Below are 27,332 nucleotides of genomic sequence, written 5' to 3'. Positions count from 1 at the left end.
CCGCAAGATCCATCACCCCGTAGGGGCAGCAGGTGAGCATACTAGAAGCAGTCGAGCAACAACATTGCTCGACAATGTTCGCTTTCCTCAGCGGTCATTTTCTTGACCATGGCATTTGGCGGCAGTGAAGGAAATATGCCCTAGAGGCAATAATAAAGTTGTTATTTATATTTCCTTATATCATGATAAATGTTTATTATTCATGCTAGAATTGTATTAACCGGAAACTTGATACATCTGTGAATAGATAGACAAAACACCGTGTCCCTAGTAAGCCTCTACTAGACTAGCTCGTTAATCAAAGATGGTTAAGTTTCCTAACCATAGACATGTGTTGTCATTTGATGAATGGGATCAAATCATTAGGAGAATGATGTGATGGACAAGACCCATCCATTAGCTTAGCATGTTGATCGTTTAGTTTTATTGTTATTGCTTTCTTCATGTCAAATACATATTCCTTCGACTATGAGATTATGCAACTCCCGGATACCGGAGGAATACCTTGTGTGCTATCAAACGTCACAATGTAAATGGGTGATTATAAAGATGCTCTACAGGTACCTCTGAAGGTATTTGTTGGGTTGGCATAGATCGAGATTAGGATTTGTCACTCCGAGTATCGGAGAGGTATCTCTGGGCCCTCTCGGTAATGCACATCATGATAAGCCTTGCAAGAACTATGACTAATGAGTTAGTTATGGGATGATGCATTACGGAACGAGTAAAGAGACTTGCCGGTAACGAGATTGAACTAGGTATGAAGATACCGACGATCGAATCTCGGGCAAGTAATGATACGTCTCCAACGTATCTATAATTTTTTATTGTTCCATGTTATATTATATTCTGTTTTGGATGATTAATGGGCTTTATTATACACTTTTATATTATTTTTGGGACTAACCTATTAACCGGAGGCCCAGTCCAAATTGTTGTTTTTTTGCCTATTTCAGTGTTTCGAAGGAAAAGGATATCAAACGGAGTCCAAACGGAATGAAACCTTCGGGAACGTGATTTTTGGGAAAAACGTGATCCAGAGGACTTGGAGTCTATGTAAAGCAATCAACGAGGAGAGCACGAGGTAGGGGGGCACGCCCACCTCCCCCAGGCGCGCCCTCCACCCTCGTGGGGCCCACATTGCTCCACCGATGTACTTCTTCCTCCTATATATACCCACACACCCTGGAAACATCATATACGGAGCCAAAACCCTAATTCCACCGCCGCAACCTTCTGTACCCGTGAGATCCCATCTTGGGGCCTTTTCCGGCGTCCTGCCGGAGGGGGCATTGATCACGGAGGGCTTCTACATCAACACCATAGCCTCTCCAATGATGTGTGAGTAGTTTACCTCAGACCTTCGGGTCCATAGTTGTTAGCTAGATGGCTTCTTCTCTCTCTTTGGATCTCAATACAATGTTCTCCTCGATTCCCTTGGAGATCTATTTGATGTAATTCTTATTTTGCGGTGTGTTTGTCGAGACCGATGAATTGTGGGTTTATGATCAAGTTTATCTATGAACAATATTTGAATCTCCTCGAATTCTTTTATGTATGATTGGTTATCTTTGCAAGTCTCTTCTAATTATCAGTTTGGTTTGGCCTACTAGATTGATCTTTCTTGCAATGGGAGAAGTGCTTAGCTTTGGGTTCAATCTTGCGGTGTCCTTTCCCAGTGACAGCAGGGGCAGCAAGGCACGTATTGTATTGTTGCCATCGAGGATAAAAAGATGGGGTTTATATCATATTGCATGAGTTTATCCCTCTACATCATGTCATCTTGCTTAAAGCATTACTCTGTTCTTTTGAACTTAATACTCTAGATGCATGCTGGATAGCGGTCGATGTGTGGAGTAATAGTAGTAGATGCAGAATCGTTTCGGTCTACTTGTCACGGACGTGATGCCTATATAGATGATCATACCTAGATATTCTCATAACTATTCTCAATTCTATCAATTGCTCGACAGTAATTTGTTCACCCACCGTAATACTTATGCTCTTGAGAGAAGCCACTAGTGAAACCTATGGCCCCCAGGTCTATTCTCCATTATATTAATGTTCCAACACTTAGCTATTTTTATTGCCGTTTATTTTTACTTTGCATCTTTATTTCTATTTATCATAAAAATACAAAAAATATTATCTTATCATATCTATCAGATCTCACTCTCGTAAGTGACCGTGAAGGGATTGACAACCCCTTTATCGCGTTGGTTGCGAGGTTCTTATTTGTTTGTGTAGGTGCGTGGGACTCGAGCGTGGCCTCCTACTGGATTGATACCTTGGTTCTCAAAAACTGAGGGAAATACTTACGCTACTTTACTGCATCACCCTTTCCTCTTCAAGGGAAAACCAACGCAGTGCTCAAGAGGTAGCAAGTAACATACCGATGACAAAGGGAATAATGTTGTTGTCACTACGGTACGACTGATAAAGATCTTCATAGAATATGTGGGAACCAATATGAGCATCCAGGTTCCGCTGTTGGTTATTGACCGGAGAGGTGTCTCGGTCTGTCTACATAGTTCTTGAACCCCTAGGGTCCGCACGCTTAACGTTCGATGACGATTTTGTATTATATGAGTTATGTGATTTGGTCACCGAATGTTGTTCGGAGTCTTGGATGACGGACATGACGAGGAGTTTCGAAATGGTCGAGAGGTAGAGATTCATATATAGGACGATAGTATTCGGACACAGGAAGTGTTCCGGGGGTACTGGGTACGTATCGGGTCACCGGAAGGGGTTCCGGGCAACCCCCGGCAAACTAAATGGGCCTAATGGGCCAAGAGAGGGACATACCAGCCCCTAAGGGGCTGGTGCGCCCCCTATAGGCCGAAATTGGAGGAGAAGGAAAGGAGGGAAGGGAGAAGGAAAGGGGAGGATTCGGCCTCCCGCTTTCCTTCCCCTCCCCCCTCTCTTTCCTTCCCCCTCCGATGCATATGGAAGGGGGAGGCCGACTTGGAGGGGGCGCCCAAGTAGGATCCCTCCTACTTGGGGCGCCCCTTGCTGCTTCCCTCCCTCTCCCACCTATATATATGTGGGGGGCACCGCTAGAACACACAACATTGATTCCTAGCCGTGTGCGGCGCCCCCCTCCACAGTTTACGCCTCCGGTCATATTCACGTAGTGCTTAGGCGAAGCCCTGCGCGGATCACTTCACCATCACCGTCACCACGCCATCGTGCTGACGGAACTCTCCCTCGACACTTTGCTGGATCAAGAGTTCGAGGGACGTCATCAAGCTGAACGTGTGCAGAACTCGGAGGTGCCGTACGTTCGGTGCTTGATCGGTCGGAACGAGAAGAAGTTCAACTACATCAACCTCGTTGTCAAACGCTTCCGTTTTCGGTCTACGAGGGTACATGGACACACTCTCCCCTCTCGTTGTTATGCATCTCCTAGATAGATATTGCGTGAGCGTCGGATTTGTTTTGAAATTGCATGCTACGTTTCCCAATAGTGTCATCCGAGCCAGGTCTATGCGTAGATGATATGCACGAGTAGAACACAAAGAGTTGTGGGCGGTGATCATCATACTGCTTACCACCAATCTCTTATTTTGATTCGGCGGTATTGTTGGATGAAGCAGCCCGGACCAACCTTACATGACCACGTTCATGAGACCGGTTCCACCGACAGACATGCAACTAGTTTTGCATGAAGGTGGCTGGCGGGTGTCTGTTTCTCCAACTTTAGTTGAATCGAATTTGACTGCGGCCGGTCCTTGTTGAAGGTTAAAACAGCAAACTTGATAAATCACTGTTGTGGTTTTGATGCGTAGGTAAGAACAGTTCTTACTAGAAGCCCGTAGCAGCCACGTAAAACTCGCAACAACAAAGTAGAGGACGTCTAACTTGTTTTTGCAGGGCATGTTGTGATGTGATATGGTCAAGACATGATGTGATATACGTTATTGTATGAGATGATCATGTTTTTTAAAAGTTATCGGCAACTGGCAGGAGCCTTATTGTTGTCGCTTTATTGTATGAAATGCAAACGCCATGTAATTGCTTTACTTTATCACTATGCGTTAGCGATAGTTGTAGAAGCAATAGTTGGCGAGACAACCACGATGCTACGATGGAGATCAAGGTTTCAAGCCGATGACGATGGAGATCATGACAATCCTTTGGAGATGGATATCAAAGGCACAAGATGATGATGGCCATATCATGTCACATATTTTGATTGCATGTGATGTTTATCTTTTATGCATCTTATTTTGCTTAGTACGGCGGTAGCATTATAAGATGATCCCTCACTAAAATTTCAAGGTATAAGTGTTCTCCCTGAGTATGCACCATTGCGAAAGTTCGTCATGCTGAGACACCACGTGATGATCGGGTGTGATAGGCTCTACGTTCACATACAACGGGTGCAAGACAGTTTTGCACATGCGGAATACTCAGGTTAAACTTGACGAGCCTAGCATGTACAGACATGGCCTCGGAACACTGGAGACCGAAAGGTCGAACGTGAATCATATAGTTGATATGATCAACATAGATATGTTCACCATTGAAAACTACTCCATCTCACGTGATGATCGGACATGGTTTAGTTGATATGGATCACGTGATCATTTAGATGACTTGAGGGATGTCTATCTAAGTGGGAGTTCTTAAGTAATACGATTAATCAAACTTAATTTATCATGAACTTAGTCCTGATAGTTTTTGCATATCTATGTTGTAGATCAATGGCCCGTGCTACCGTTCCCTTGAATTTTAATGTGTTCCTAGAGAAAGCTAAGTTGAAAGATGATGGTAGCAACTACACGGACTGGGTCCGTAACTTGAGGATTATCCTCATTGTTGCACAGAAGAATTATGTCCTTGATGCACCGCTAGGTGTACCACCCCCTCCAGCAACTGCAGAAGTTGTGAACACCTGGCAGTCGCGTGTTGATGACTACTCAATAGTTCAGTGTGTCATGCTTTACGGCTTAGAATCGGGACTTCAAAGACGTTTTGAACGTCATGGACCATATGAGATGTTCCAAGAGTTAAAGCTAATATTTCAAGCAAATGCCCGAGTTGAGAGATATGTAGTCTCCAACAAGTTCTATAGCTGCAAGATGGAGGAGAACAGTTCTGTCAGTGAACACATACTCAGAATGTCTGGGTATCATAACCACTTGACTCAGCTAGGAGTTAATCTTCCAGATGATAGTGTCATTGACAGAGTTCTCCAATCACTGCCACCAAGCTACAGAGGCTTCGTGATGAACTATAATATGCAAGGGATGGATAAGACAATTCCCGAGCTCTTCGCTATGCTCAAAGCTGCGGAGGTAGAAATCAAGAAGGAGCATCAAAGTGTTGATGGTTAACAAGACCACTAGTTTCAAGAAAAAGGGCAAAGGAAAGAAGGGAACTTCAAGAAGAATGGCAAGGAAGTTGCCACTCCCGGGAAGAAGCCCAAGTCTGGACCTAAGCCTGAAACTGAGTGCTTCTACTACAAAGGGATTGGTCACTGGAAGTGGAACTGCCCAAGTATTTGGCGGATAAGAAGGATGGTAAAGAGAACAAAGGTATATTTGATATACATGTTATTTATGTGTACCTTACTAATGCTCGTAGTAGTGCTTGGGTATTTGATACCGGTTCGGTTGCTCATATTTGTAACTCGAAACAGGGGCTACGAATTAAACGAAGATTGGCTAAGGACGAGGTGACGATGCGCATTGGGAATGGTTCCAAGGTCGATGTGACCGTCGTCGGCACGCTACCTCTACATCTACCTTCAGGATTACTTTTAGACCTCAATAATTGTTATTTGGTGCCAGCGTTGAGCATGAACATTATATCTGGTTCTTGTTTGATGCAGATGGTTATTCATTTAAATAAGAGAATAATGGTTGTTCTATTTATATGAGTAATATCTTTTATGGTCATGCACCCTTGAAGAGTGGTCTATTTTTGTTGAATCTCGGTCGTGGTGATACACATATTCATAATATTGATGCCAAAAGATGCAAAGTTGATAATGATAGTGCAACATATTTGTGGCACTGCCATTTAGGTCATATTGGTGTAAAGCGCATGAAGAAACTCCATTCAGATGGACTTTTGGAATCACTTGATTATGAATCATTTGATGCTTGCGAACCATGCCTCATGGGCAAGATGACTAAGACTCCGTTCTCCTGAACAGTGGAGCGAGCCACTAACTTATTGGAAATAATACATACCGATGTATGCCGTCCGATGAGTGTTGAGGCTCGCGGCGGGTATCGTTATTTTCTGACCTTCACAGATGATTTGAGAAAATATGGGTATATCTACTTGATGAAACACAAGTCTGAAACATTTGAAAAGTTCAAAGAATTTCAAAGTGAAGTGGAGAATCATCATAACAAGAAAATAAAGTTTCTACGATCTAATCGCGGAGGCAAATATTTGAGTTACGAGTTTGGCCTTCATTTAAAACAATGTGGAATAGTTTCACAACTCACGCCACCTGAAACACCACAGCGTAATGGAGTGTCCAAACGTCGTAACCTAACTTTTTTAGATATGGTGCGATCTATGATGTCTCTTACCGATTTACCACTATCGTTTTGGGGTTATGCATTAGAGACAGCTGCATTCACTTTAAATAGGGCACCATCTAAATCCGTTGAGACGACACCATATGAACTATGGTTTGGCAAGAAACCTAAGCTTTCATTTCTTAAAGTTTGGGGTTGCGATGCTTATGTGAAAAAACTTCAGCCTGATAAGCTCGAACCCAAATCGGAGAAGTGCGTCTTCATAGGATACCCAAAAGAAACTGTTGGGTACACCTTCCATCACAGATCCGAAGGCAAGATCTTTGTTGCTAAGAATGGATCCTTTCTAAAGAAGGAGTTTCTCTCGAAAGAAGTGAGTGGGAGGAAAGTAGAACTTGATGAGGTAATTGTACCTTCTCTCGAATTGGAATGTAGCTCATAACAGAAAACCGTTCCCGTGATGCCTACACCAACTAGAGAGGAAGCTAAGGATAATGATCATGAAATTTCGGATCAAGTTACTACCGAACCTCGAAGGTCAACCAGAGCACGTTCCGCACCAGAGTGGTACGGTAATCATGTTCTGGGAGTCATGTTACTAGACCCTGACGAACCTACGAACTATGAGGAAGCAATGATGAGCCCAGATTCCGCAAAATGGCTTGAGGCCATGAAATCTGAGATAGGATCCATGTATGAGAGCAAAGTATGGACTTTGGTTGACTTGCCCGATGATCAGCGAGCCATAGAGAATAAATGGATCTTCAAGAAGACGACTGACACTGATAGTAATGTTACTGTCTACAAAGCTCGACTTGTTGCAAAAGGTTTTCGACAAGTTCAAGGAGTTGACTACGATGAGACTTTCTCACCCGTAGCGATGCTTAAGTCTGTCCGAATCATGTTAGCAATTGCCGCATTTTATGATTATGAAATCTGGCAAATGGACATCAAAACTGCATTCCATAATGGATTTCTTAAAGAAGAGTGCAACCAGAAGGTTTTATCGATCCTAAAGGTGCTAACAAAGTGTGCAAGCTCCAGCGATCCATTTATGGACTTGTGCAAGCATCTCGGAGTTGGAATATACGCTTTGATAGTGGGATCAAAGCATATGGTTTTATACAGACTTTCGAAGAAGCCTGTATTTACAAGAAAGTGAGTGGGAGCTCTGTAGCATTTCTAATATTATATGTGGATGACATATTGTTGATTCGAAATGATATAGAATTTCTGGATAGCATAAAAGGATACTTGAATAAGAGTTTTTCAATGAAAGACCTCGGTAAAGCTGCTTATATATTAGGCATCAAGATCAATAGAGATAGATCAAGACGCTTAATTGGAATTTCACAAAGCACATACCTTGATAAAGTTTTGAATAAGTTCAAAATGGATCAGTCAAAGAAAGGGTTCTTGCTTGTGTTACAAGGTGTGAAGTTGAGTCAGACTCAATGCCCGACCACTGCAGAAGATAGAGAGAAAATGAAAGTCATTCCCTATGCCTCAGCCATAGGTTCTATCATGTATGCTATGCTGTGTACCAGACCTGATGTGTGCCTTGCTATAAGTCTAGCAGGGAGGTACCAAAGTAATCCAGGAGTGGATCATTGGACAGCGGTCAAGAATATCCCGAAGTACCCGAAAAGCACTAAGGATATGTTTCTCGTTTATGGAGGTGACAAAGAGCTTGTCGTAAATGGTTATGTCGATGCTAGTTTTGACACTGATCCGGATGACTCTAAGTCACAAACCGGATACGTATTTATATTGAATGGTGGAGCTGTCAGTTGGTGTAGTTCCAAGCAAAGCGTCATGGCGGGATCTACGTGTGAAGCGGAGTACATAGCTGCTTCGGAAGCAACGAATGAAGGAGTCTGGATGAAGGAGTTCATATCCGATCTAGGTGTAATACCTAGTGCATCGGGTCCAATGAAAATCTTTTGTGACAATACTGGAGCAATTGCCTTGGCGAAGGAATCCAGATTTCACAAAAGAACCAAACACATCAAGAGACGCTTCAACTCCATCCATGATCAAGTCAAGGAGGCAGACATCAAGATTTTCAAAATACATACGGATCTGAATGTGGCAAACCCGTTGACTAAGCCTCTTCCACGAGCAAAACATGATCAACACCAAGACTCCATGGGTGTTAGAATCATGATAATGTAATCTAGATTATTGACTCTAGTGCAAGTGGGAGACTGAAGGAAATATGCCCTAGAGGCAATAATAAAGTTGTTATTTATATTTCCTTATATCATGATAAATGTTTATTATTCATGCTAGAATTGTATTAACCGGAAACTTGATACATGTGTGAATACATAGACAATACACCGTGTCCCTAGTAAGCCTCTACTAGACTAGCTCGTTAATCGAAGATGGTTAAGTTTCCTAACCATAAACATGTGTTGTCATTCGATGAACGGGATCACATCATTAGGAGAATGATGTGATGGACATGACCCATCCGTTAGCTTAGCATGTTGATCGTCAGTTTTATTGCTATTGCTTTCTTCATGTCAAATACATATTCATTCGACTATGAGATTATGCAACTCCCGGATACCAGAGGAATACCTTGTGTGCTATCAAACGTCACAACGTAACTGGGTGATTATAAAGATGCTCTACAGGTATCTCCGAAGGTATTTGTTGGGTTGGCATAGATCAAGATTAGGATTTGTCACTCCGAGTATCGGAGAGGTATCTCTGGGCCCTCTCGGTAATGCACATCATGATAAGCCTTGCAGGCAATGTGACTAATGAGTTAGTTACGGGATGATGCATTACGAAATGAGTAAAGAGACTTGCCGGTAACAAGATTGAACTAGGTATGAAGATACCGACGATCGAATCTCGGGCAAGTAACATACCGATGACAAAGGGAATAACGTTGTTATCATTACGGTACGACCGATAAAGATCTCCGTAGAATATGTGGGAACCAATATGAGCATCCAGGTTCCGCTATTGGTTATTGACCGGAGAGGTGTCTCGGTCATGTCTACATAGTTCTCGAACCCGTAGGGTCCGCACGCTTAACGTTCGATGACGATTTTGTATTATATGAGTTATGTGATTTGGTGACCGAATGTTGTTCGGAGTCTCAGATGACGGACATGACGAGGAGTCTCGAAATGGTCGAGAGGTAAAGATTCATATACAGAACGATAGTATTCTGACACCGGAAGTGTTCCAGGGGTACCGGGTACATATCGGGTCACCAGAAGGGGTTCTGGGCAACCCTCGGCAAACTATACGGGCCTAATGGGCCAAGAGAGGGACAGACCAGCCCCTAAAGGGCTGGTGCACCCCCCTATAGGCCGAAATAGGAGGAGAAGGAAAGGAGGGAAGGGAGAAGGAAAGGGGAGGATTCGGCCTCCCCCTTTCCTTCCCCTCCCCCCTCTCTTTCCTTCCCCCTCTGATGCATATGGAAGGGGGGTAGGCCGACTTGGAGGAGGCGCCCAAGTAGGATCCCTCCTACTTGGGGCGCCCCTTGCTGCTTCCCTCCCTCTCACACCTATATATATGTGGGGGGCACCACTAGAACACACACCATTGATTCCTCGCCGCGTGCGGCGCCCCCCCTCCACAGTTTACGCCTCCGGTCATATTCACGTAGTGCTTAGGCGAAGCCCTGCGCGGATCACTTCACCATCACCGTCACCACGCCGTCGTGCTGACGGAACTCTCCATCGACACTTTGCTAGATCAAGCGTTCGAGGGACGTCATCGAGCTAAACGTGTGCAGAACTCGGAGGTGCCGTACATTCGGTGCTTGATCAGTCGGAACGAGAAGAAGTTCGACTACATCAACCACGTTGTCAAATGCTTCCGCTTTCGGTCTACGAGGGTACGTGGACACACTCTCCCCCTCTCATTGCTATGCATCTCCTAGATAGATCTTGCATGAGCGTAGGATTTTTTTTTGAAATTGCATGCTACGTTTCCCAACAGGCAGCCGAGCAGACCGAAAGATGCTGAGCAGCCATATTGCCAAGGAATGCTCACACTCCTCGCGTTCATCTTTTTACCATCATTGGGCGGGTAGGCTTTGTGTGGAGTGGAGTGGAGACTGAGAGTGAGGGGAGCTGTTAAAAATAGTTGGGAATTAGCACACACTTGTGGTCTAAAAGTGTAGTGGAAACAAAGTAATCTCAGCACCACATCATGTACTAATTCAAGGATCACTGTTTAGCACGGAAGAAAACATATGCATCAAGCATATATGAAGATACTATGTTTAGCATGAACACATGACAAGTCTTGGGTTGCCAACATCAGCTAGTTAGGACAAGTACTAATTGATTTTAGCAAGCAAGCAGGTAGGAAAAGTCCTATGTGCTCTCAAGCCAAAAGTAAAGCAACAAGCATCAACACAAAGACATAATATTTTACATAGAAAACTCCTCAACATGAGGGGAAAAACCACGAGTCGAAGCCACCCTAATCTTCTTCCACTATTATCAAATGTGGGATACAACAAGCTCTTCTTTAGATAGCACTAGAGGATCTCGTACATCAAGATTATGCATCTTGGATAGCAACAATAAATTTTGGGGTTGCAAGAATTAGGGATTGGAACAATCTCACAAAAGATGGTGGAAGGGGACAAGGTGATGGATCTGAACTTCACAACCTTGGGGAGGAGCTCCCTTTACTCGATATCAAACTTCTTCCTTCATCTCTCTCTCCAATGAAGGCTCGACTCAGATTCATCGCTTTACTTGGTGGCTGCTGGATCAGAGGCTAACATCCCCTTTTTCTCGCATGAGTAAAGTTCAAAATGACTCTAGGTCATAACCCTAATAGGTAGTGGGCTCTTGCACACCTTTGGAATGCCTAAAAGGCTTCAAATGACCTTCTCTTCCCAGCCCACACGAGAAGGATATCCCAAGAAAAAGAGAGGGTTGAGCTGTCGGTTCAACGTGGCGGACAGTACGCTCCGTTGCTCTTCCCCTCGGTTTGAGATTGTAGAATTCCAAATTGTCCGAACCCAAATGGGGAAGCCCGTTGAATTGTAAAAAAGTGTCCGGACTTGACAGTCTGAACAAGATCGGAATGGATACCTGTCTTGGAGATGCCCTAAAGAAACAACAGAATCCTGTATACCTAAGAGAGTCATGACCACTAATGTATTTATCTCGACATGCAAGTATTCCACCTCATCATACAATTATAAGGTCCATATGAACATGCAATCATATGTGGAAAAAAACCCACCACAACATTTAGCAATGCATGGAAAAATGTTTTCCATTCAATTGTTCTAATTATATTCAATAAATGTTTTACAACAATACATAATCTCTAATCTTAATGGCTCAGTTGGTAGTCTCCGCCGGTTATTTTTCGTCCCACCATTTTCGTCCGGTTTTTTTCGTAGGTTTTTTCGTCCCGTCCCCCTCCCCAGCCCACGCACAGAGTCAAAAAAAAAACACCCCGCAAAAAAAAAAGTCTTATCGATCCCCTCGAGGAGACCGCACCGCCATCTTGCGATCTCGAGAAGACGCTGCCGGATCTCGTGCGATCTCGCTGGCGCAGACGTACGGGATTGCCGCCGCGGACGTAAGGGTCACGTCATATCTCGTCGCCGATGAGGTACGGGATCGCCGCCGCCGACCTTCCTCAATCTTTTGTCTAGGGTTCCCCGCCTCCGCCGCCACCGACGACGGCGCCATCACGGAACCTCAGGGCAGGTCAGGTCTCCAAGCAGCTCGTGCTTGTGTGGGGTCGCCGCACTCCGCACACCGCTGCCGTGGCGGATCCCCGGGGCCGCCGCCGCCGCTGAACCCCATGGACGAAGTCGTCCCACGAACGGCCGATGCAGGCACCACAACAGCAGCTCGTTACCGAGTAAGTTCTCGGCACCCAGCACGCACGTTGGCACCATGCTCTTGGTCAGCGGTTGCATGCTCCCCGGTTTCCCTTGCAAGATGAACACCATACGCTGCACCGGGTCACCCTCTTGATCACTTTCTCATGCTGCAGAATATCAGGGGCGCATATGATGTACAGGATCATCTCGTCCATGCCATGGAACAAAGCCACCTGCTTGACAAGCTCCAAACAGAGGTAAGGCTTGATGCCCCGCTGGATCAACTATCTTTACAATATTGTTGTGACTTTCTAATGACTGTAGCCCATTTTTTCTTCATTGTTCTTTGGTCTTTTTTGGGAGATTTAACAAGTTTCTTTCAAATTATCACAAATGGAGATGCTTTTCTGAACCATTATGTAAAAGAATTGGAATCACTGACAGATTAAATTCAGCCACAATTGCATAAACGAGTGAGTGCTGAGTAGCGAAGCCAATATTTGCCATTTCAGATATCTAGCCAATTAATAATAAGACCACTAAAACTAATAATGGTACTATCTCTTACAAATAAAGTTACCCTTACAACGGATTGAGGCAGTAGATTACCGAGCCTGCATCATGATGGCCCTTCTTTATGTCAGTTGTGTTGGACCAGTTAAAGGTAACTGCATCTTTCTTACAATTTTTTGGACTATTAATATTTTCCCTGTCTGAGCCAACCAAAAGATACTTTCATGCAGCTATTTCTAATTTAATTTAAACCAAGATGACTATCACCAGTCCCTTTTTTAGTTTTCATGCATTTATCAAGGAAGCTACTTTGTTACTTGGAATGATAAAATAGCTACAATGTAGATATGCTGATTTTGTGTTTGAAACAGTCTGTTCTGATGAATGCCTCTTTTAGTTGCCAAGCTCCAATGGCTTACCAAGATGTGTCTTTTTTCATGGACCAAGTAATTAAATTAAGAATTTGAAAAAAGTGAAGGTGAGGTAGAGAATATTGGTCCTGTCAAGAAATAATGCTTGTGTTGTTTTATTCCAGTCAATGTATTGTTTCTCTGTCTTGTGAACTGAGAGGTCATTCGTTCAGGTATTATGGAAGCTCAACCAGGTGCTTTCGGAGTCGACTGATTAAAAGCTAGACACTGATTCTTTTTGTTTCATAATTTACTTTGTTGTGATCCCAACAATTTGTTTTTATTTCAAGAGTGGTACTAATCTTGGCCTAAGAAACTTGTATGCTGCTGTGACCATAATTTGAAGTGACATTGTGCTCCATCAACCATTATTTGGCTTCGCTGAAAGTAATTGTAGGCTGTAAGCTCGAAAGTGCTGAATTGATCCCGAGTCATGTAAACTCTTCTATTCTCGCAACAGTTAGTCCTAAAGGACCAAAGGTCCTTTAAATATGTTGAAATATTAATAAAAATGTAGCATCAATGGCATTAAAATGGAATATGAAATCGATAGTGATTCCAATGGTGTTTCGTAGATAGGTTTCTCGTTGCTGATTTTTTCGCATATGGTTTGCTGCATAATAAACTTGTATAACTATGCACTGATGTGTAATACAAATAACAATTACGTATTCATATTCTATCATGGCCATCATCGGCAATGGATGACTGAGCAGAGGATTGGCTCAATGTAGGTTTGTAAGCCTGAATGTCATTTTTTGCACTTTCTTCAACGATAACATATTTTTTTCACTGGCACACTAGGACACAAGTAATTTGAACATAATACAGGTGATAAATGACTTCTAAAAACTGAACTAGCCAGTTTATGTTTCTGGAGATATCACATACTTGACTTACATGATAAGCAATATATATATATATATATATATATATATATATATTTAGAGTAATATTTTTTTGGACTGCTTGAGCTAGGAGTACAAGGAACAAGGGAGCAGGACTTGGAGAAGAAGGGATCCAAAAATCGAAAAGGCACTGGACTTGGAGAAAGAGAGAGCGTCGTGGCACATTCAGTTGCAGAAACATCAATTGCTTGATTTGTGTGTAAAACCTCTAATATAAAGGGGAGTACCTAGGTTGTTTCGTTTGTTTCATTAGTCCCATCGATCAAAGCCCACCCCCACCAAACACCCTCCCAAAGGGCTTACCCAGGTCCACCCATGAAGTCTCTCAAAGCTTCATAAGTCAACTGGCTTGGTTGATTCCTCTGGTTCTCCACTACACATATTTTTTTCTAGATTTTTGCAGTTTCTTTCTTTGGCTTATTTCATGTAACATGGGGATTTCTTGTAATTTTGTTTTGTTCATGAAGATGCAGAATCAAGAGGAGACCTAAACAAGCTTCTTCTCAGTTCAGAAAAAAACTCATTTCTGGCATAACTCGGCAATCCCACTCAAAAGGAGGAGCAGTATCACTTAACCTGTTCATATTACCCCCAATATGAATTATCATCCTCGATGGCCACTCCAGGGAAGGATTCTCATCAAGAATCACTGTTGCTGGAGGTTTCTCGCAATGCACAGCACCGATAGGCAAAACTTCTTTGTTACCCACACCATCTCTACAATAAGAGGGTGTGCATGTGCGAAAAGAAGGATATGATGATCTACTTATCAGCTCATAGGAATGACAGACTATTTTTCTTTCTTTAAGTGCTTATCAGGTAAATATTTGTCCACATGGTAATAGAAATCATATGGTGCCAAGTGATGGGGAACTTCGCTGGTTGTCTACATGATGGCTCGGGGCCATGCTTGATGCTCGTGCCATGGGACACATTACAAGCCCCCTCACCCACCCTGACGAGAAGGGCGGCAAGACGACAATTGCTTGCTGATTTTTATCGTTGCATAAATATGCTTATTGTTACAGTGCTTGTCGCTGAGCTGGAGATGGAAAGAACCAATCTTACTTTACTGTTGTGTGAGAATTATTAGTCTGCAAATTGATTACTAATCCCTCCGTCTCAAAATAAGTGACTCAACTTTGTACTAGCTTTAGTACAAAGTTAGTACAAAGTTGAGTCACTTATTTTGGGATGGAGGGAGTATTTTTCTATCCTTTGGTGAAATGACCAGGAGCAAGCAAGATGTTGCCAATACTTGCGAGATGATAGTGTACTTGGCCTTGACTTCCTTTTCTGGTCCTAACCAATTAGTGTAATGTTTTTCATTGTTTATTATCCTCGGTGCATACAAAAAATTACTTGAGTCTCAGGTAGCCAGGTTGCATTATCACCATCTTATAAATATTTGTTGTGCAGGTCTGAGCTATGTGCAAGGAAGCTCAAGACATTGGAGGAAAGCATTGTCGGATATGTGGTATCCTGACCCTCTTACTTGGGACTGGGATAAGTTACAATCTTACATGTTCTGAGTTCTGTACTCCCATGTACTTGGGTCAAGAATTTATCTTGACATTATTTTAAAATTTTCTCTAAGATGTGCATATCACCGCTGAATTTTTTGCAATATATAAATTCAGTGTTATTGTGAACACTTGAACTATACATACAGATGTGTAGAATGAGATTGTTGTATACAGGACTGAGGTTATCCTTTAGTCAGCTAAATAGTGAATAGTTTACTGATGTATATTATTAATAAGCTTCTAATAAATATGATTTGCCAAAAAAATAAATTGCGCATACAAGAGTCAGCTAGGTAAATATGATTTAATAGGTTACTGAAGATTTGCCATGAATAAAAATGGCACGGTCAGCTAGGTAAACCGCAGGATGTTTTCCGCACCGTGGATGTCTTCTTGTGTCAACCTGCTCTTGGTAAGTACAGTATGAACTGCCAAAATTTCAATGGTACATGAATGGATAAATTTGGCATGACGGTGAATATGTTATCATCGCACTAAAACAAATCTATGCTATGATGTATCTTGATCAATCTTCAATACCATTTGGGGTAAACGCTCGTGTAGATAATCATGTCTCCTTGAAATTATTTGTATGTAAATAGTTTTGTGCTATGGTGTACCTTTGCTGCTCCTGAAAATTCTTAGTGTAAATGGTCATGGAGATAATTATGTCTATTTGAAGTTACTAGAAAGTAATGAAATTCTATGTTCATGACATTTCTCTTTTCTTTTCATGAGAAAAAAATCACTGAAGGAAGGATCAAATTATATAGCATGGCCAGAGATGAGTAACTCGGAGTCACAACTTCACCACCATTTCCAAATGCAAGTTTGTTGGGAAGTCAAAGTCATGCGCTAGGTTGAGAGGAGGGGAGGCATCTGGTAGAGAGAAATGTTATCTCAGTGTGGCATCGAGGTCTTGAGAGAATGTTTGTTTAACTACCATAGTTTCAAGTCATTTTCTACTCCATAGCAACACACAATTATCTTATTAGAATTTGTACACGGGTGTTATTACTTGGTAGAAACAAGTGAGAATACCACAATTATTTGGGAGAATTTTTATTACTGAGACCTTTATATTTCTTCTAGACAAAAAGCCAACATCTTTGTTGAGGTTGAAGAAAAGGGGAGATAAACTTGCCATAGCAAAGTATGCATCTTTCATTAATTGTAAATAAGAAATTCAATTCGCCGTCATCTCTCTGTGGTAGTGATAACCTTCTCATTTTCCAATCAGATATATAATACGCCATCATCTCTTGGAGTATGTGAGGACATTTTCATGTATCTCAAATCATATGAATAGTAATAGGAAAAGAGATGTCCTTTCATTCATATCATTGGATTTTTCCCATTGAGTCTAGGTTAATATTATTTTCATATGAAATGTGAAGGATAGGAAGATTTTGTCCATAGGAATATGATTCTATTCCTACAAACCAAAGGACTTTAAATATATTTTTCTATAAAAATCCTATCCTATAGAATTCCTATAAAATTTCTCCAAACCAAAGGAGGCCTCAAAGGCCCGTAGCAACGCACGGGCATTGTACTAGTCAAATTTAATAAGTCATGTGTATGTTTAATTTTGGTTCTCGTGTTACCAACCCAAATTTCATCAACCAATTCCTGTGGGAACTCGCCGTGTATTCTTTGCTCGAGCCCAAATGAACAATAAACTCCAATGTTTCTTACCTCGAGCTCAAATGAACTGGAATGAACAGTAAACTCCCAAAAAAATGATTTTCCTTTACAAATTTTGACAAATGTTTTTTGTGCTCGCAAAGTTTATCATGGAATGGCATCCATGGAAGTCGTGGCAAAGAAAACAAAATCAACGTCATTCCATGATGAAATTTTACAAGCGCTCAAAACATTTGTCAAAGTTTGCCCAAAAATTAAGATTTTTTTGAAAAAAAAAATTAAATCATTGCGGACTTGGATGCACTCCCAGGAACCTACTCGTATTTCTCCAAGAGAATGTAGAGGACCACTCTCCACAGAAAGACTGCACAGTACTAGTAGGAGTAGCACTTTTGCACGTAGGAAATGGAAAGGCACGTGCACATGAGCTCATGCAAAGTTAAAGCTGGGCGGAAACCCGTGTGATTCTTTTTACCACAAAAGGGCAAAAAAGAAACATCCCATCCACACTCACTCGCTCGCTCAAGTAGTAGTAGCAGCCCGTAGCCCTGTTTCCCGATTTTAACCCTGAGGTAACTAGTCACGCGGCGAGTGGGTAAACTTTCTACTCCCAAAATGGAGCACCACTGATGAACAGCGACATTAATACCTACCAATTCTGCCACTCACAGGTCTACTGGGTAGCAGCAGCTACAGCGTACAGGTCCGGTGTTAAAGGAGGGGAGAGAGGGGAGGGGAGGGAGCTGGCCCCTCATGGGAAACATCTACTGTGCGGCGACGCTAGCTGCGGCGGCCTGGCGCTGCCATCACGGCCGTGCTGTTCATTCATGGCACTGCTGCGCTGCGTTGGCGGTGGCAGACGCAGACGCAGACGCAGACGCAGAGATGCAGGGCACTGCTCTCTCACCTCCTCTCGGCGCTGCGTGATTTGATAAGTGGAGGCAGGCGACGCAGCCAATGCCAAAGATGGCATGAATAGGCAGGGGGGGCACAGCCTTTTCACCATACGTACTTGCTCCCCGGCATGCACGGGCATACAAAACCCAACCCAACCCCTCCCGCCCGCCCGCACCCCCACGCACCGCGCGCAGCCGTTTTACCCAGCATGGCAAGGGGCGCATCCCTCCTCTTTCTCATCGACTGACGAGGACCTGAGGCGGAGGAGGGAGCAAAGCAAAAGGTGCTGGTGAGTGGTGACTATAGCTACCATGACAAGTTGAGAGAGAGAGAGAGAGAGAGAGAGAGAGAGACCCACACTAGGCTGTCGCACCAACAGGTAAGGAGAGAGATGGGGGTTTAATTTGAAGGGTGAAGCCTGGTCGCTCGTGTGTGTGTGCGTGTGTTTCCCCATAGTCACCACTCTCCCTCTTTCCCCTCTCTCCCTCGAGAGAGGAGAGGAGAGGGGGGCCAGCAAGCAAGAGCAGTGTTCCACAGCCACCTCCACCTCCACGACCAGCATCCCCAGCTCACCGCACCACCAGCTAGCTAGGACCGACGACAGGCGCCGCAATGGAGATTGGAAGCGGCGGCGACGGGAGTGGCGGAGGGGGCGGGGACGACCAGCAGCGCCACGGGCTCAAGTTCGGCAAGAAGATCTACTTCGAGGACGCCACGGGCACCGGCGGTGGCAGTGGCAGTGGCGGCGTCAATGCGTCCTTGTCCAAGCCGCCCGCGGGCAGCGGGAGGAAGGGGAAGGCCGTGGCCGCCGGGGGAGCGTCCGGCTCCGCGCCGCCGCGGTGCCAGGTGGAGGGGTGCGGCGTGGATCTGAGCGGCGCCAAGCAATACCACTCCCGCCACAAGGTGTGCTCCATGCACACCAAGGAACCCCGCGTCGTCGTCGCCGGCCTCGAGCAGCGCTTCTGCCAGCAGTGCAGCAGGTCACCATTGCTCCTCCTACCTCCGCCTCCTCTCTCTCGCTGCGTTTCTCTTCCTCGCCGCCAATTTCTTGACGTATTCTGTAGAGTACAGTACATGGTGTATTCCTAGCCATTTTTTATTGGCTTCTTGTTGAAGGTTTCCTTCTGTCCACATTAGGTAAACTGTAGCCCAAGCATTAATAGGTATAGCACTAGTATTATTGTGACTGACTTAGCTTGGTGGGGCCTCCCGTTTGTGTCAATTGCTTTGCGTCTATAATTAGTTTCACAAGCTTCTTTCATTTTTTTTTTCGGGAACACAAGCTTCTTTCATTGGGTTAGGTGTTAGCGACTTTTATTTATTTATTAGGGCCATTGCTTGTAGCAGCTTAATACTTTGTACTCTATATTTGAGTGTACTGATGATAATTCTTAAGTTGGTAGACTGATTGATATGTTTTCGGTGATGTGACATCCCTGCCTTCCGGTTGCTTTGCATAAGATTCCTCTAGCTAGCATATCTACTATACTATACTTGGTAGTTTAGTAGTAGCCGATTAGTGGTAGTCCAAAAACTATCCATTTCGTATAATTAGTTCTAAAATGGTCAAATCAAATCAGGAACAGTGAGAAATAACGATCTTCCATTGTAGCATTCTGCTTCGTCATAGGTTGGTAGTCTTAAGTCTGGTAAGTCCGTACTCGGCTCAACTCAAGCTCCTTTTCTTTTTTGAGGGGCAAGCTTCTCTCCTTAGTTTTTTTTAACATACGCGTATACACTTGTTCTGTGAACACACACGCACAGCCAATCCCTATGAGCACCGTTTAGAGACTGCACATCACCGAAAATTCTGAAATAAATCCAGAAATAAATGCGAGCACCATGACTTGAATCCTGGTGGGCTAAAAATACCAGTGTCCTCCTAACCATCCAACCACAGGTTGGTTCGCACTTCTCTCTTTAGTTAGCTGACTTTCTACACGTCATGTAACTTTCTGTAAACTATTTCCGGTTTTAACTAGGTTAGAAAACCCAAAGGCTGCATTACAGATGTTTATATGTATTTTTAGGGGTTACAGATGTTTATATGTGCTATCCAACTTCTTTGTATTTCCTTTGTTGAAAATTTCTTTGTATTTCATAAAATGGACGAATGGCTTGTGGCTCGAATTGTTTAATTGTGTTATTAATTACTATCACTTTAACTGAAAAAACAAAGCATACACATTGCTTACCTATTTTGGATTTTATTTTTTAGCCCCCCTCTTGTTGCACAGTACTGTGCATGCTCGGGATGTTGGTGCGCTCATGCTGTGAACACCGGGAAGGAGGGGAGAGGAAATGGTTGAATATAGATACATATTGATGTGAGGGGAACTTTTGGTCTATAGGTGTAGTACACCTATATGAAAAATAAAATTAGTAATTAAATAAAAAGTCATGAAATTCTAAAAATACGTTTGAAATAAACTTGATCTTCCATTGTACTTGTAAAAAATTCACAAAAAGAAAAACCACATTGACTTCTTTTAGAAAAAAAAATTCCGGCCAAAATAGTGTGAATAGTGATTTATAATAGCAATATTTTTTTGCCCTTTAGTCAACGCTGGTCTTTTCTTCGTGAAAATTTACATACTAGTGCAAAAGGAAGTCAAGTTTACTCTAAAAACACTTCTAAACTTTTTTGACCTTTATTTTACATATTAATTTTTTTCTCATATGAGTTGTATATACACCCAGGAACCAAAGTGAATTTCCCCATATTGATGAGAAATGTTCAGTTTAGATAGACGCATTCAAAAAATATGGACAGCACACTAGATTTCAATTTGCGAGTTTGCGACTTGAAAGGGCAGTTACCAATCATTCCGTAATTTTTCATTCACTAACAACCCATTGTCATGTTTTCATAATAAGTTCTATAGTTTATAAGCGAAATGACTTATGTTCTCTGGCTCTAGTTCTTTCGCGAAACTCATGAATGTCTGAGTTGTGCCAATGTCCAGCGTGTCTCTGACAAGAGGCATAATCAGAAAAGCTAAGCTAAAATGATATCTCCCTCCACACTTGATGGACAATCCTCTGCCCCTTGGTGAGGTGCATTATTGATTGTGTTAAGCCAGACATCTCACATCTGTATGAATGATTACAATCTTCTTTACACATGTACGGTTCCTTTGCCACTTTCTTTTCTGGGGCCAGTTTTTCCATGTATGGGGTGTGATTATGAAGGCCGTTAAGATAATGTTCCTTAATGGGATGTTCAGTACTGCTATATTAAGAAGAGAGACATTCTTAGCATTGCCATGCCCTTTTGACCAGGCCTGTTGTTTTGCATTATGCTTGTTTGTTCCCAAGATATGCTAATATATATAGGGAGCATGTAGTACTTGTGCAGCTTGCTATATCTTTGTTAAATTAGTATTCCAAACTACTGATTTTTTTAATACCGTTAGTAGTACCCATCTCGTATTGTATCAACATGAAGAAAAAAAAATCTTTATTTGATCTTATACAATGAAACCCTGTGAGATTTGGATCCATAACTTTTATTCGGTCATTAACTCGTCATACCTCACTGCTAAATTCAGTTGAGGAGGGTTGTACCACTAATTCTGTGCTCGAATTTCTCAGGTTCCACCAGTTGCCTGAATTTGATCAAGGAAAACGCAGCTGCCGCAGACGCCTCGCAGGCCACAACGAACGCCGGAGGAAGGCGCCCCCCGGCCCTCTCGCGACACGCTACGGGCGACTCGCCGCATCCTTTGGTGAGCAACGGCTGGTTTGCCTCTCTTGCTCTCACCGATCACTACCGGTCAAGTTCCATTTGCTGATTTGCTCTTGTGATCCTTGGTGCAGAAGAACCCGGCAGGTTCAGAAGCTACCTGCTGGATTTCTCGTACCCAAGGGTTCCGAGCAGCGTGCGGGATGCCTGGCCGGGCGCTCGACCAGGCTACCGGATGCCCGGTGAAATCCAGTGGCAAGGCAACCTAGACCTGCGTCCTCACACAGGTGCGGCCACGGGATACCACGGCCACCACGCATACAGCAGCCACGGTGGCGGCTTCCCCGGCCCAGAGCTCCCTCCAAGTGGGTGTCTCGCAGGGGTCGCCGCCGACTCCAGCTGTGCTCTCTCTCTTCTGTCAACTCAGCCATGGGACAACACCCCCCACGGTGCCAGCCACGACCACCGGTCCGCGGGCTTCGATGGCCACCCTGTGGGAGTGTCACCCTCCATCATGGCGAGTAACTACATGCCGCCGCCGGCGAGCCCCTGGGGTGGCTCCCGGGGCCATGAAGGCGGCCGGAACGCGCCACATCAGCAGCTGCCACATGACGTCCCGCTCCACGAGGCGCACCACCCTGCAGGCTCTAGCCAGCACGGCCACTTCTCAGGCGAGCTCGAGCTCGCTCTGCAGGGGAACAGGCCGGCGCCTGGGCCACGCGGCGGCGATCACAGCAGCGGTGGCGGCGCGTTCGACCACCCCGGCAGCTCGTCCAACTGGTCTCTGTAGGGGCCATTCCAACTACGTACGTTACCCTAAGCCTGCGCAGGGAAGCATGGTACTGAAGAAGCCCCTGCCTGCCGTTCATTTTAACCTTCTGGTCACCAGTATGGGAAGGAAGGGTTCCGAAGTGGCAGGCGACTGATTTCTTCCTTATGCATAATGTCCATGAACTCCAAACTATTTGCGCCCATGTGATGTAAACCATGAATTTGAAGTATCGGTATGCTTGTCGAGGACCTTGACTCGTCGTATTATTCCCTTGTTAATCCTGCATTGCCAGGAATCTTGTTCTTGTTTATGCATGCAAAGTTGAGGCCACAGTCACACAGCGTGGCTTTGCAGCATGCTCTCAGCACCGGTGGTGTCCTGTTGATGGGCTGGCTGAGGTGAGAAAGTGAGATCAAGCAATGCAGCAGCTCCTTTGCTCCGAAAGAACAGATCAGTGGTGGGAACTCTGGTAGTATATTCTCTCCAAAACATCAGCACTTGCTTTCATCTGACAGAGACTGCCAAGAATAATGTGTTCCCAGCATCTCCCTTTTTTTCCAGTCACCGTTTGCTGGGATGCTGATCCAGACCTTGTGATCTTGTTGATTTTGTTTGATGGTAAAGCTGAAACCTTTGATGCTTCCAAAGACTCTGGCTTCGGGTGTCAACAGAATTAGGGAGCCCACGCTAGAAAGGAGAACAAAGAATTGCCAGAGGTAGGGCAGGGTGGCTGATGCAGCCATCATGATGACATAATAATTGAGCTCACACTGACAAATCTTGTGCCACATGTTGGCCCGTGATCAACAAACAGTGATCATAAATGGATCGCTTGTCCACATGAAAGATCGACACAAATGTAATTGCACTGTGCAGAGATTCCGGCATTGGCTGGAACAAAGAGATGAACGGTGCAGCCTTCCCACGACTCTAACTTCAACTGTTCGGCCGATGATTGATGAATAGTCCCTCGATTAGAAAGGAGGAACGGGAAACGTCAAACGTTTAGTGCAATTCTGCTGACATTACCGCTAGCTGAATTCAACTCGTTTCTTCACAGCATAACACTACTGTCTTTTGGCCGCGGTAACTTCATTCAGAGTTTTGGACATGTCAGGGACATAACTTGAGCTCTAAATGGAGCAGTTCACACCATATGCGAACTCCTGAAGCTTCCCATTCCATCTCTGTAGCTTCAAACTGACGCAAAAAGATTTCTCATGCTGAGACATTTGATACAGAAAACTAATACACATAATAGTAGTTAAGAATATATTGTTTCCACTAACATGCTGGAGCTCAGTTTCTCCAGTTGGCTATGAACCAGTGATTGTGTCAAGGACTAAGGTTAACCGTACACAGTCAACTAATCAAGAATATCCCAAATGTCACATTTACCATAATCTGCATGATAGAGGCAAAACGAAACAGCAAGTTTGTAATCCAGTATGTGAAGAATCCAATGCGGTAATGCCAATCATTACTGAATACAGATTGCATTGCTCATAGAATCATCACCTGTAGCGGGAAGGACAGTGCCCTAGTCACCATTGACAGAGTGGATCAGTGATCATCTTCATTAGGCCCAGGGCATTCATTTGCCAGTGCTCCTGCTGATTCAAACTGAGAAAACAGCCAAGACAACCATATTTTAAAAGCATGGAAGATGCCACAGCAAACACACAATGTCTAAATGGATTTATAATTCAGAAAATGAAAATAAATAGAGTAAAATATGAGAATTGCAGTATCTATCTGGTTGTAATGCAGTAAAAGGGTGGAGAAATGCACTGGCAACACTAGAGATCTACTCCCTCGCTAAGTTAATATAAGATGTTTTTTGACACTATGACAGTGTCAAAAAATGTCTTATCTCAAAATAAGGAGGGAGTATATAATAAAACACGGATTCTCTACTGTGATCTTCCAAAGAAGCAATGTTATTACAAGATGGGGAATCAGGTATGAATGCTCTGCCTTCTACAGATAGTTGGCTTGTGTCCAGAATAAAACTGACCTTGCATCCACAGTAAAGGCAATAGTGGTGTTGAACACGCAGCTTATCCAATATGGTTTGTAAACCCTGCAGACATAAACGACATGTCAATCCAGTTCCTTCAGCAACACTTACAAATGATACCTTGGGCAAAAGGAAATCCAGAAAAGAACAAATGGCAACGAAATAATGATAAATAAATAAATAAAGTAGGATTTACTTTCAGAGCCTCTTGCAGAAATGTAGGGAAAGGCTGCGTACTATAGACCCAAAGTGGTCGGACCATTCCCCGGACCCTGCGCAAGCGGGAGCTACGTGCACCGGGCTGCCCTTTTTCTTATTTGCTTTCAGAGCTGAGCCACTTGCTAGTGCATTTGTAAGAACACAATGATCATGAGTTCAAGGGATAATTGTGGAAACATGTATGAACAACGAAATATTGGACAAATAAGCACGTTGTCACAATTATCAATTGTCATGAACTCGTGATCATTGTGTTGTGGTAAATGCAGTAGGATGTGGCTAGATTCTGAATTATGAATCCAGCATATATTACTGAATTATATCTGATATATGACAAATCCATTAAACCTACAACAATTACGGTGTTCTATCCAAATCACAATCTCATACACAATCCTAACCATTGGAATGTTTTTCTCATCTACTTCACTTAATTCCATTTTTGTACGAAAAATTGGCAGTAATTAGCACATCTTTGAACATGTCGGTCCGAACCTGATACTGAGCTTGCAATCCTAAATTTGACCAACAGAATTACAGAACAAAGAACGGTGCACAAGTAAGAGTATCACATCAGTGAAAAACGGCTACCTCTTCAGTGATCACCTCTTCCTCTTCATCTTCTCCCTTCTCCTTCTCCTCCCCATCGGGGGCCGGTGGCTCCACCTCCCTGTTTTCCAGCTGCGCGAGCGCCGCCTCAGCCTTGCGGTAGTCCCACACCAACCTCCGTCCCTTCCATTGCGTGCTCTTCCTCGACCTCAGCTCCGCCACCATCTCCTCCTCCCGCTTCCTATCCCTCTCTTCCTCCTCCCGCGTCTTGGGCTCCGATAGCTGCGGCAGCGGCGCCACAGAAGCATCTGGCTCCGCCCCGAGTCCGGCCCGAGAGCGGCGGATCTCGATTCCGACCGGCTCGGTGCCGGCGCCGCGGGCGGCCGGGTCGTATCCCATCTGCTTCAACATCTTGAACCCAACGTTGCTCTCCGGGATGGCCTCCGCCATCCCGGCCAACGTGCGGGCATCCTCCTCTCTCTGGATCCTCTCGCGTTCCTGCCGCCGGCGCTCCTTCCACGGCAGCCCCTTGGCGCGCTTCGCCTGCCCTCGCGCCGGCGGAGCCGGCTTGGGGGGTTGCTTCCGGACCCCGAGGCTCCTGGTGGGAGAGGAGGGGCTCGGCGGGAGGAAGTGGGACAGGTCCCCCATGTAGTCGTCCTCGGCGTCGGCCTCAACGGCGGCGTTCGGCTCCATGGCCCTGCGGTGGTCGGGGCGAAGCGAGGTCGGCCGGGGAACGGCGTGGCGACTTGTTTCCGGCCTGGGGTTAAGCTTTTTTTTTTTAGATCGGGTGGGGTCAGGTCGGTATACACTTCCAGTTTTTTTAACGTTCGCAGTAGAGCTGCGAAATTCATTCATAAGGACCCTCCGAAAAAGAAAGCACCGCAAAAGGCTAGTGCAAAAAGAAAAGAAAAAAAAAGGCAGCACCACCACAAACCCAAGCTCCACCGATAAGCCATGCACACCATCGGGAACCATCGCTGGGCCTCAGGGGACGCCTTTAAGGAGGGAGTGATATTAAGGACAACACTGTCACCCCGATCTAGACTAGCCAAATCTTACGTTTTCACCCGGAGTCCACAAGCCATGAGGCACGAAGAGCAAAACGAGCTCCACAGCGGTACCTCCAAGGAGAACGACGACATCCGTAGACGCCGCTACCGCCGGCACTGACAAGAACAGCGCAGGATTTTCATCCGAAGCCGAGTCTTCCGCCAACAAACATGGATCCGAGGCCTACCAGCGCCACCGGGCAGAAAAGGCCATGCACATACCAGGACGGACATGTCACCGCCGCACGCAGAAACTCGCGAAAACGAGCCAACCTGACTAGGCCGTCCCGCCGCACGCAGGCTTGGGCGCCACACCAGATCCGGCCGTCCTCGGTCTCCGTGCGCAAAACTGGGCGAGGATCCGCACCGCAGCGCACAGGAAGGGCCGAGTTAGAACCGAAGCTGGCCGGCCTGCACCGCCGCGCGCCGTGACTGGACGAACACCAAATCAAACTGACCACCTCCGCACCGCCGCGCGCAAGGACAGTACCAGCCGAGCCAGAGCTGGTGCATCTGAGAACCTTCTCTACACCACAGCCGCTGAACGGTGCCGCTACTCCAAGAGATGGGCGTGAACATGCTTGAAAGAAGAGCCCACCAGCTTCTGCCGACCCCCTCCGCACCGCCACCACCAACGCAGCCCAGGCAACGAGATCCGGCGACTGGAACGTCAGATCGGGCGCGGCCACGGCCACAACGAGGCAGGCACCTCAGCAGGACGCGCGCAACGCGCCAGATCCGCAAAGGGACTGCCCCGGCCAACCGCGATGCGTCCACGCGCCCGCACGCACGTGCCGCGCCCACGCG

The 27,332-nt window shown here is 44.9% G+C and overlaps 2 protein-coding genes and 1 long non-coding RNA gene across 6 annotated transcripts; 2 read left to right on the top strand and 1 right to left on the bottom strand.

Moving 5' to 3' along the window:
* Positions 1-11,948: 11,948 nt before the first annotated feature.
* On the top strand, positions 11,949-15,911 carry LOC123165546 (uncharacterized). Its single transcript, XR_006483033.1, has 3 exons — positions 11,949-12,368; positions 12,504-12,587; positions 14,232-15,911. It is a non-coding gene; the product is annotated as an uncharacterized lncRNA (long non-coding RNA).
* Positions 15,912-18,431: 2,520 nt separating this feature from the next.
* Positions 18,432-22,954, top strand: LOC123164613 (squamosa promoter-binding-like protein 17). 2 transcript variants are annotated; one of them, XM_044582149.1, is made up of 3 exons: positions 18,432-19,211; positions 21,826-21,959; positions 22,054-22,954. In XM_044582149.1, exons 1-3 carry the CDS (start codon positions 18,844-18,846, stop codon positions 22,704-22,706), a joined length of 1,155 nt encoding a protein of 384 aa, XP_044438084.1. In that variant the 5' UTR covers positions 18,432-18,843; the 3' UTR covers positions 22,707-22,954. The 2 variants fall into 2 exon arrangements, with proteins under 2 accessions (XP_044438084.1, XP_044438083.1); XM_044582148.1 differs by having other exon boundaries at positions 18,436-19,211; positions 22,051-22,954.
* Positions 22,955-23,382: 428 nt separating this feature from the next.
* LOC123164614 (G patch domain-containing protein 11) lies at positions 23,383-26,296 on the bottom strand. 3 transcript variants are annotated; one of them, XM_044582152.1, is made up of 4 exons: positions 25,519-26,296; positions 24,706-24,771; positions 24,207-24,311; positions 23,383-24,092 (listed from the first exon to the last, which is right to left on the bottom strand). In XM_044582152.1, the coding sequence occupies exons 1-3, from the start codon at positions 26,167-26,169 to the stop codon at positions 24,252-24,254; spliced, it is 777 nt and encodes a 258-aa protein (XP_044438087.1). In that variant the 5' UTR covers positions 26,170-26,296; the 3' UTR covers positions 23,383-24,092; positions 24,207-24,251. The 3 variants fall into 3 exon arrangements, with proteins under 3 accessions (XP_044438087.1, XP_044438088.1, XP_044438086.1); XM_044582153.1 differs by having other exon boundaries at positions 23,383-23,888; XM_044582151.1 differs by having other exon boundaries at positions 23,925-24,311.
* Between the last annotated feature and the right edge of the window lie 1,036 nt (positions 26,297-27,332).

Source organism: Triticum aestivum, chromosome 7D (genome assembly GCF_018294505.1).
Source record: "Triticum aestivum cultivar Chinese Spring chromosome 7D, IWGSC CS RefSeq v2.1, whole genome shotgun sequence".
NCBI classification, from domain to species: domain Eukaryota; kingdom Viridiplantae; phylum Streptophyta; class Magnoliopsida; order Poales; family Poaceae; genus Triticum; species Triticum aestivum.
The sequence above is the reverse complement of the archived record's forward strand: the minus strand, read 5'-3'. Positions and strand labels throughout refer to the sequence as shown.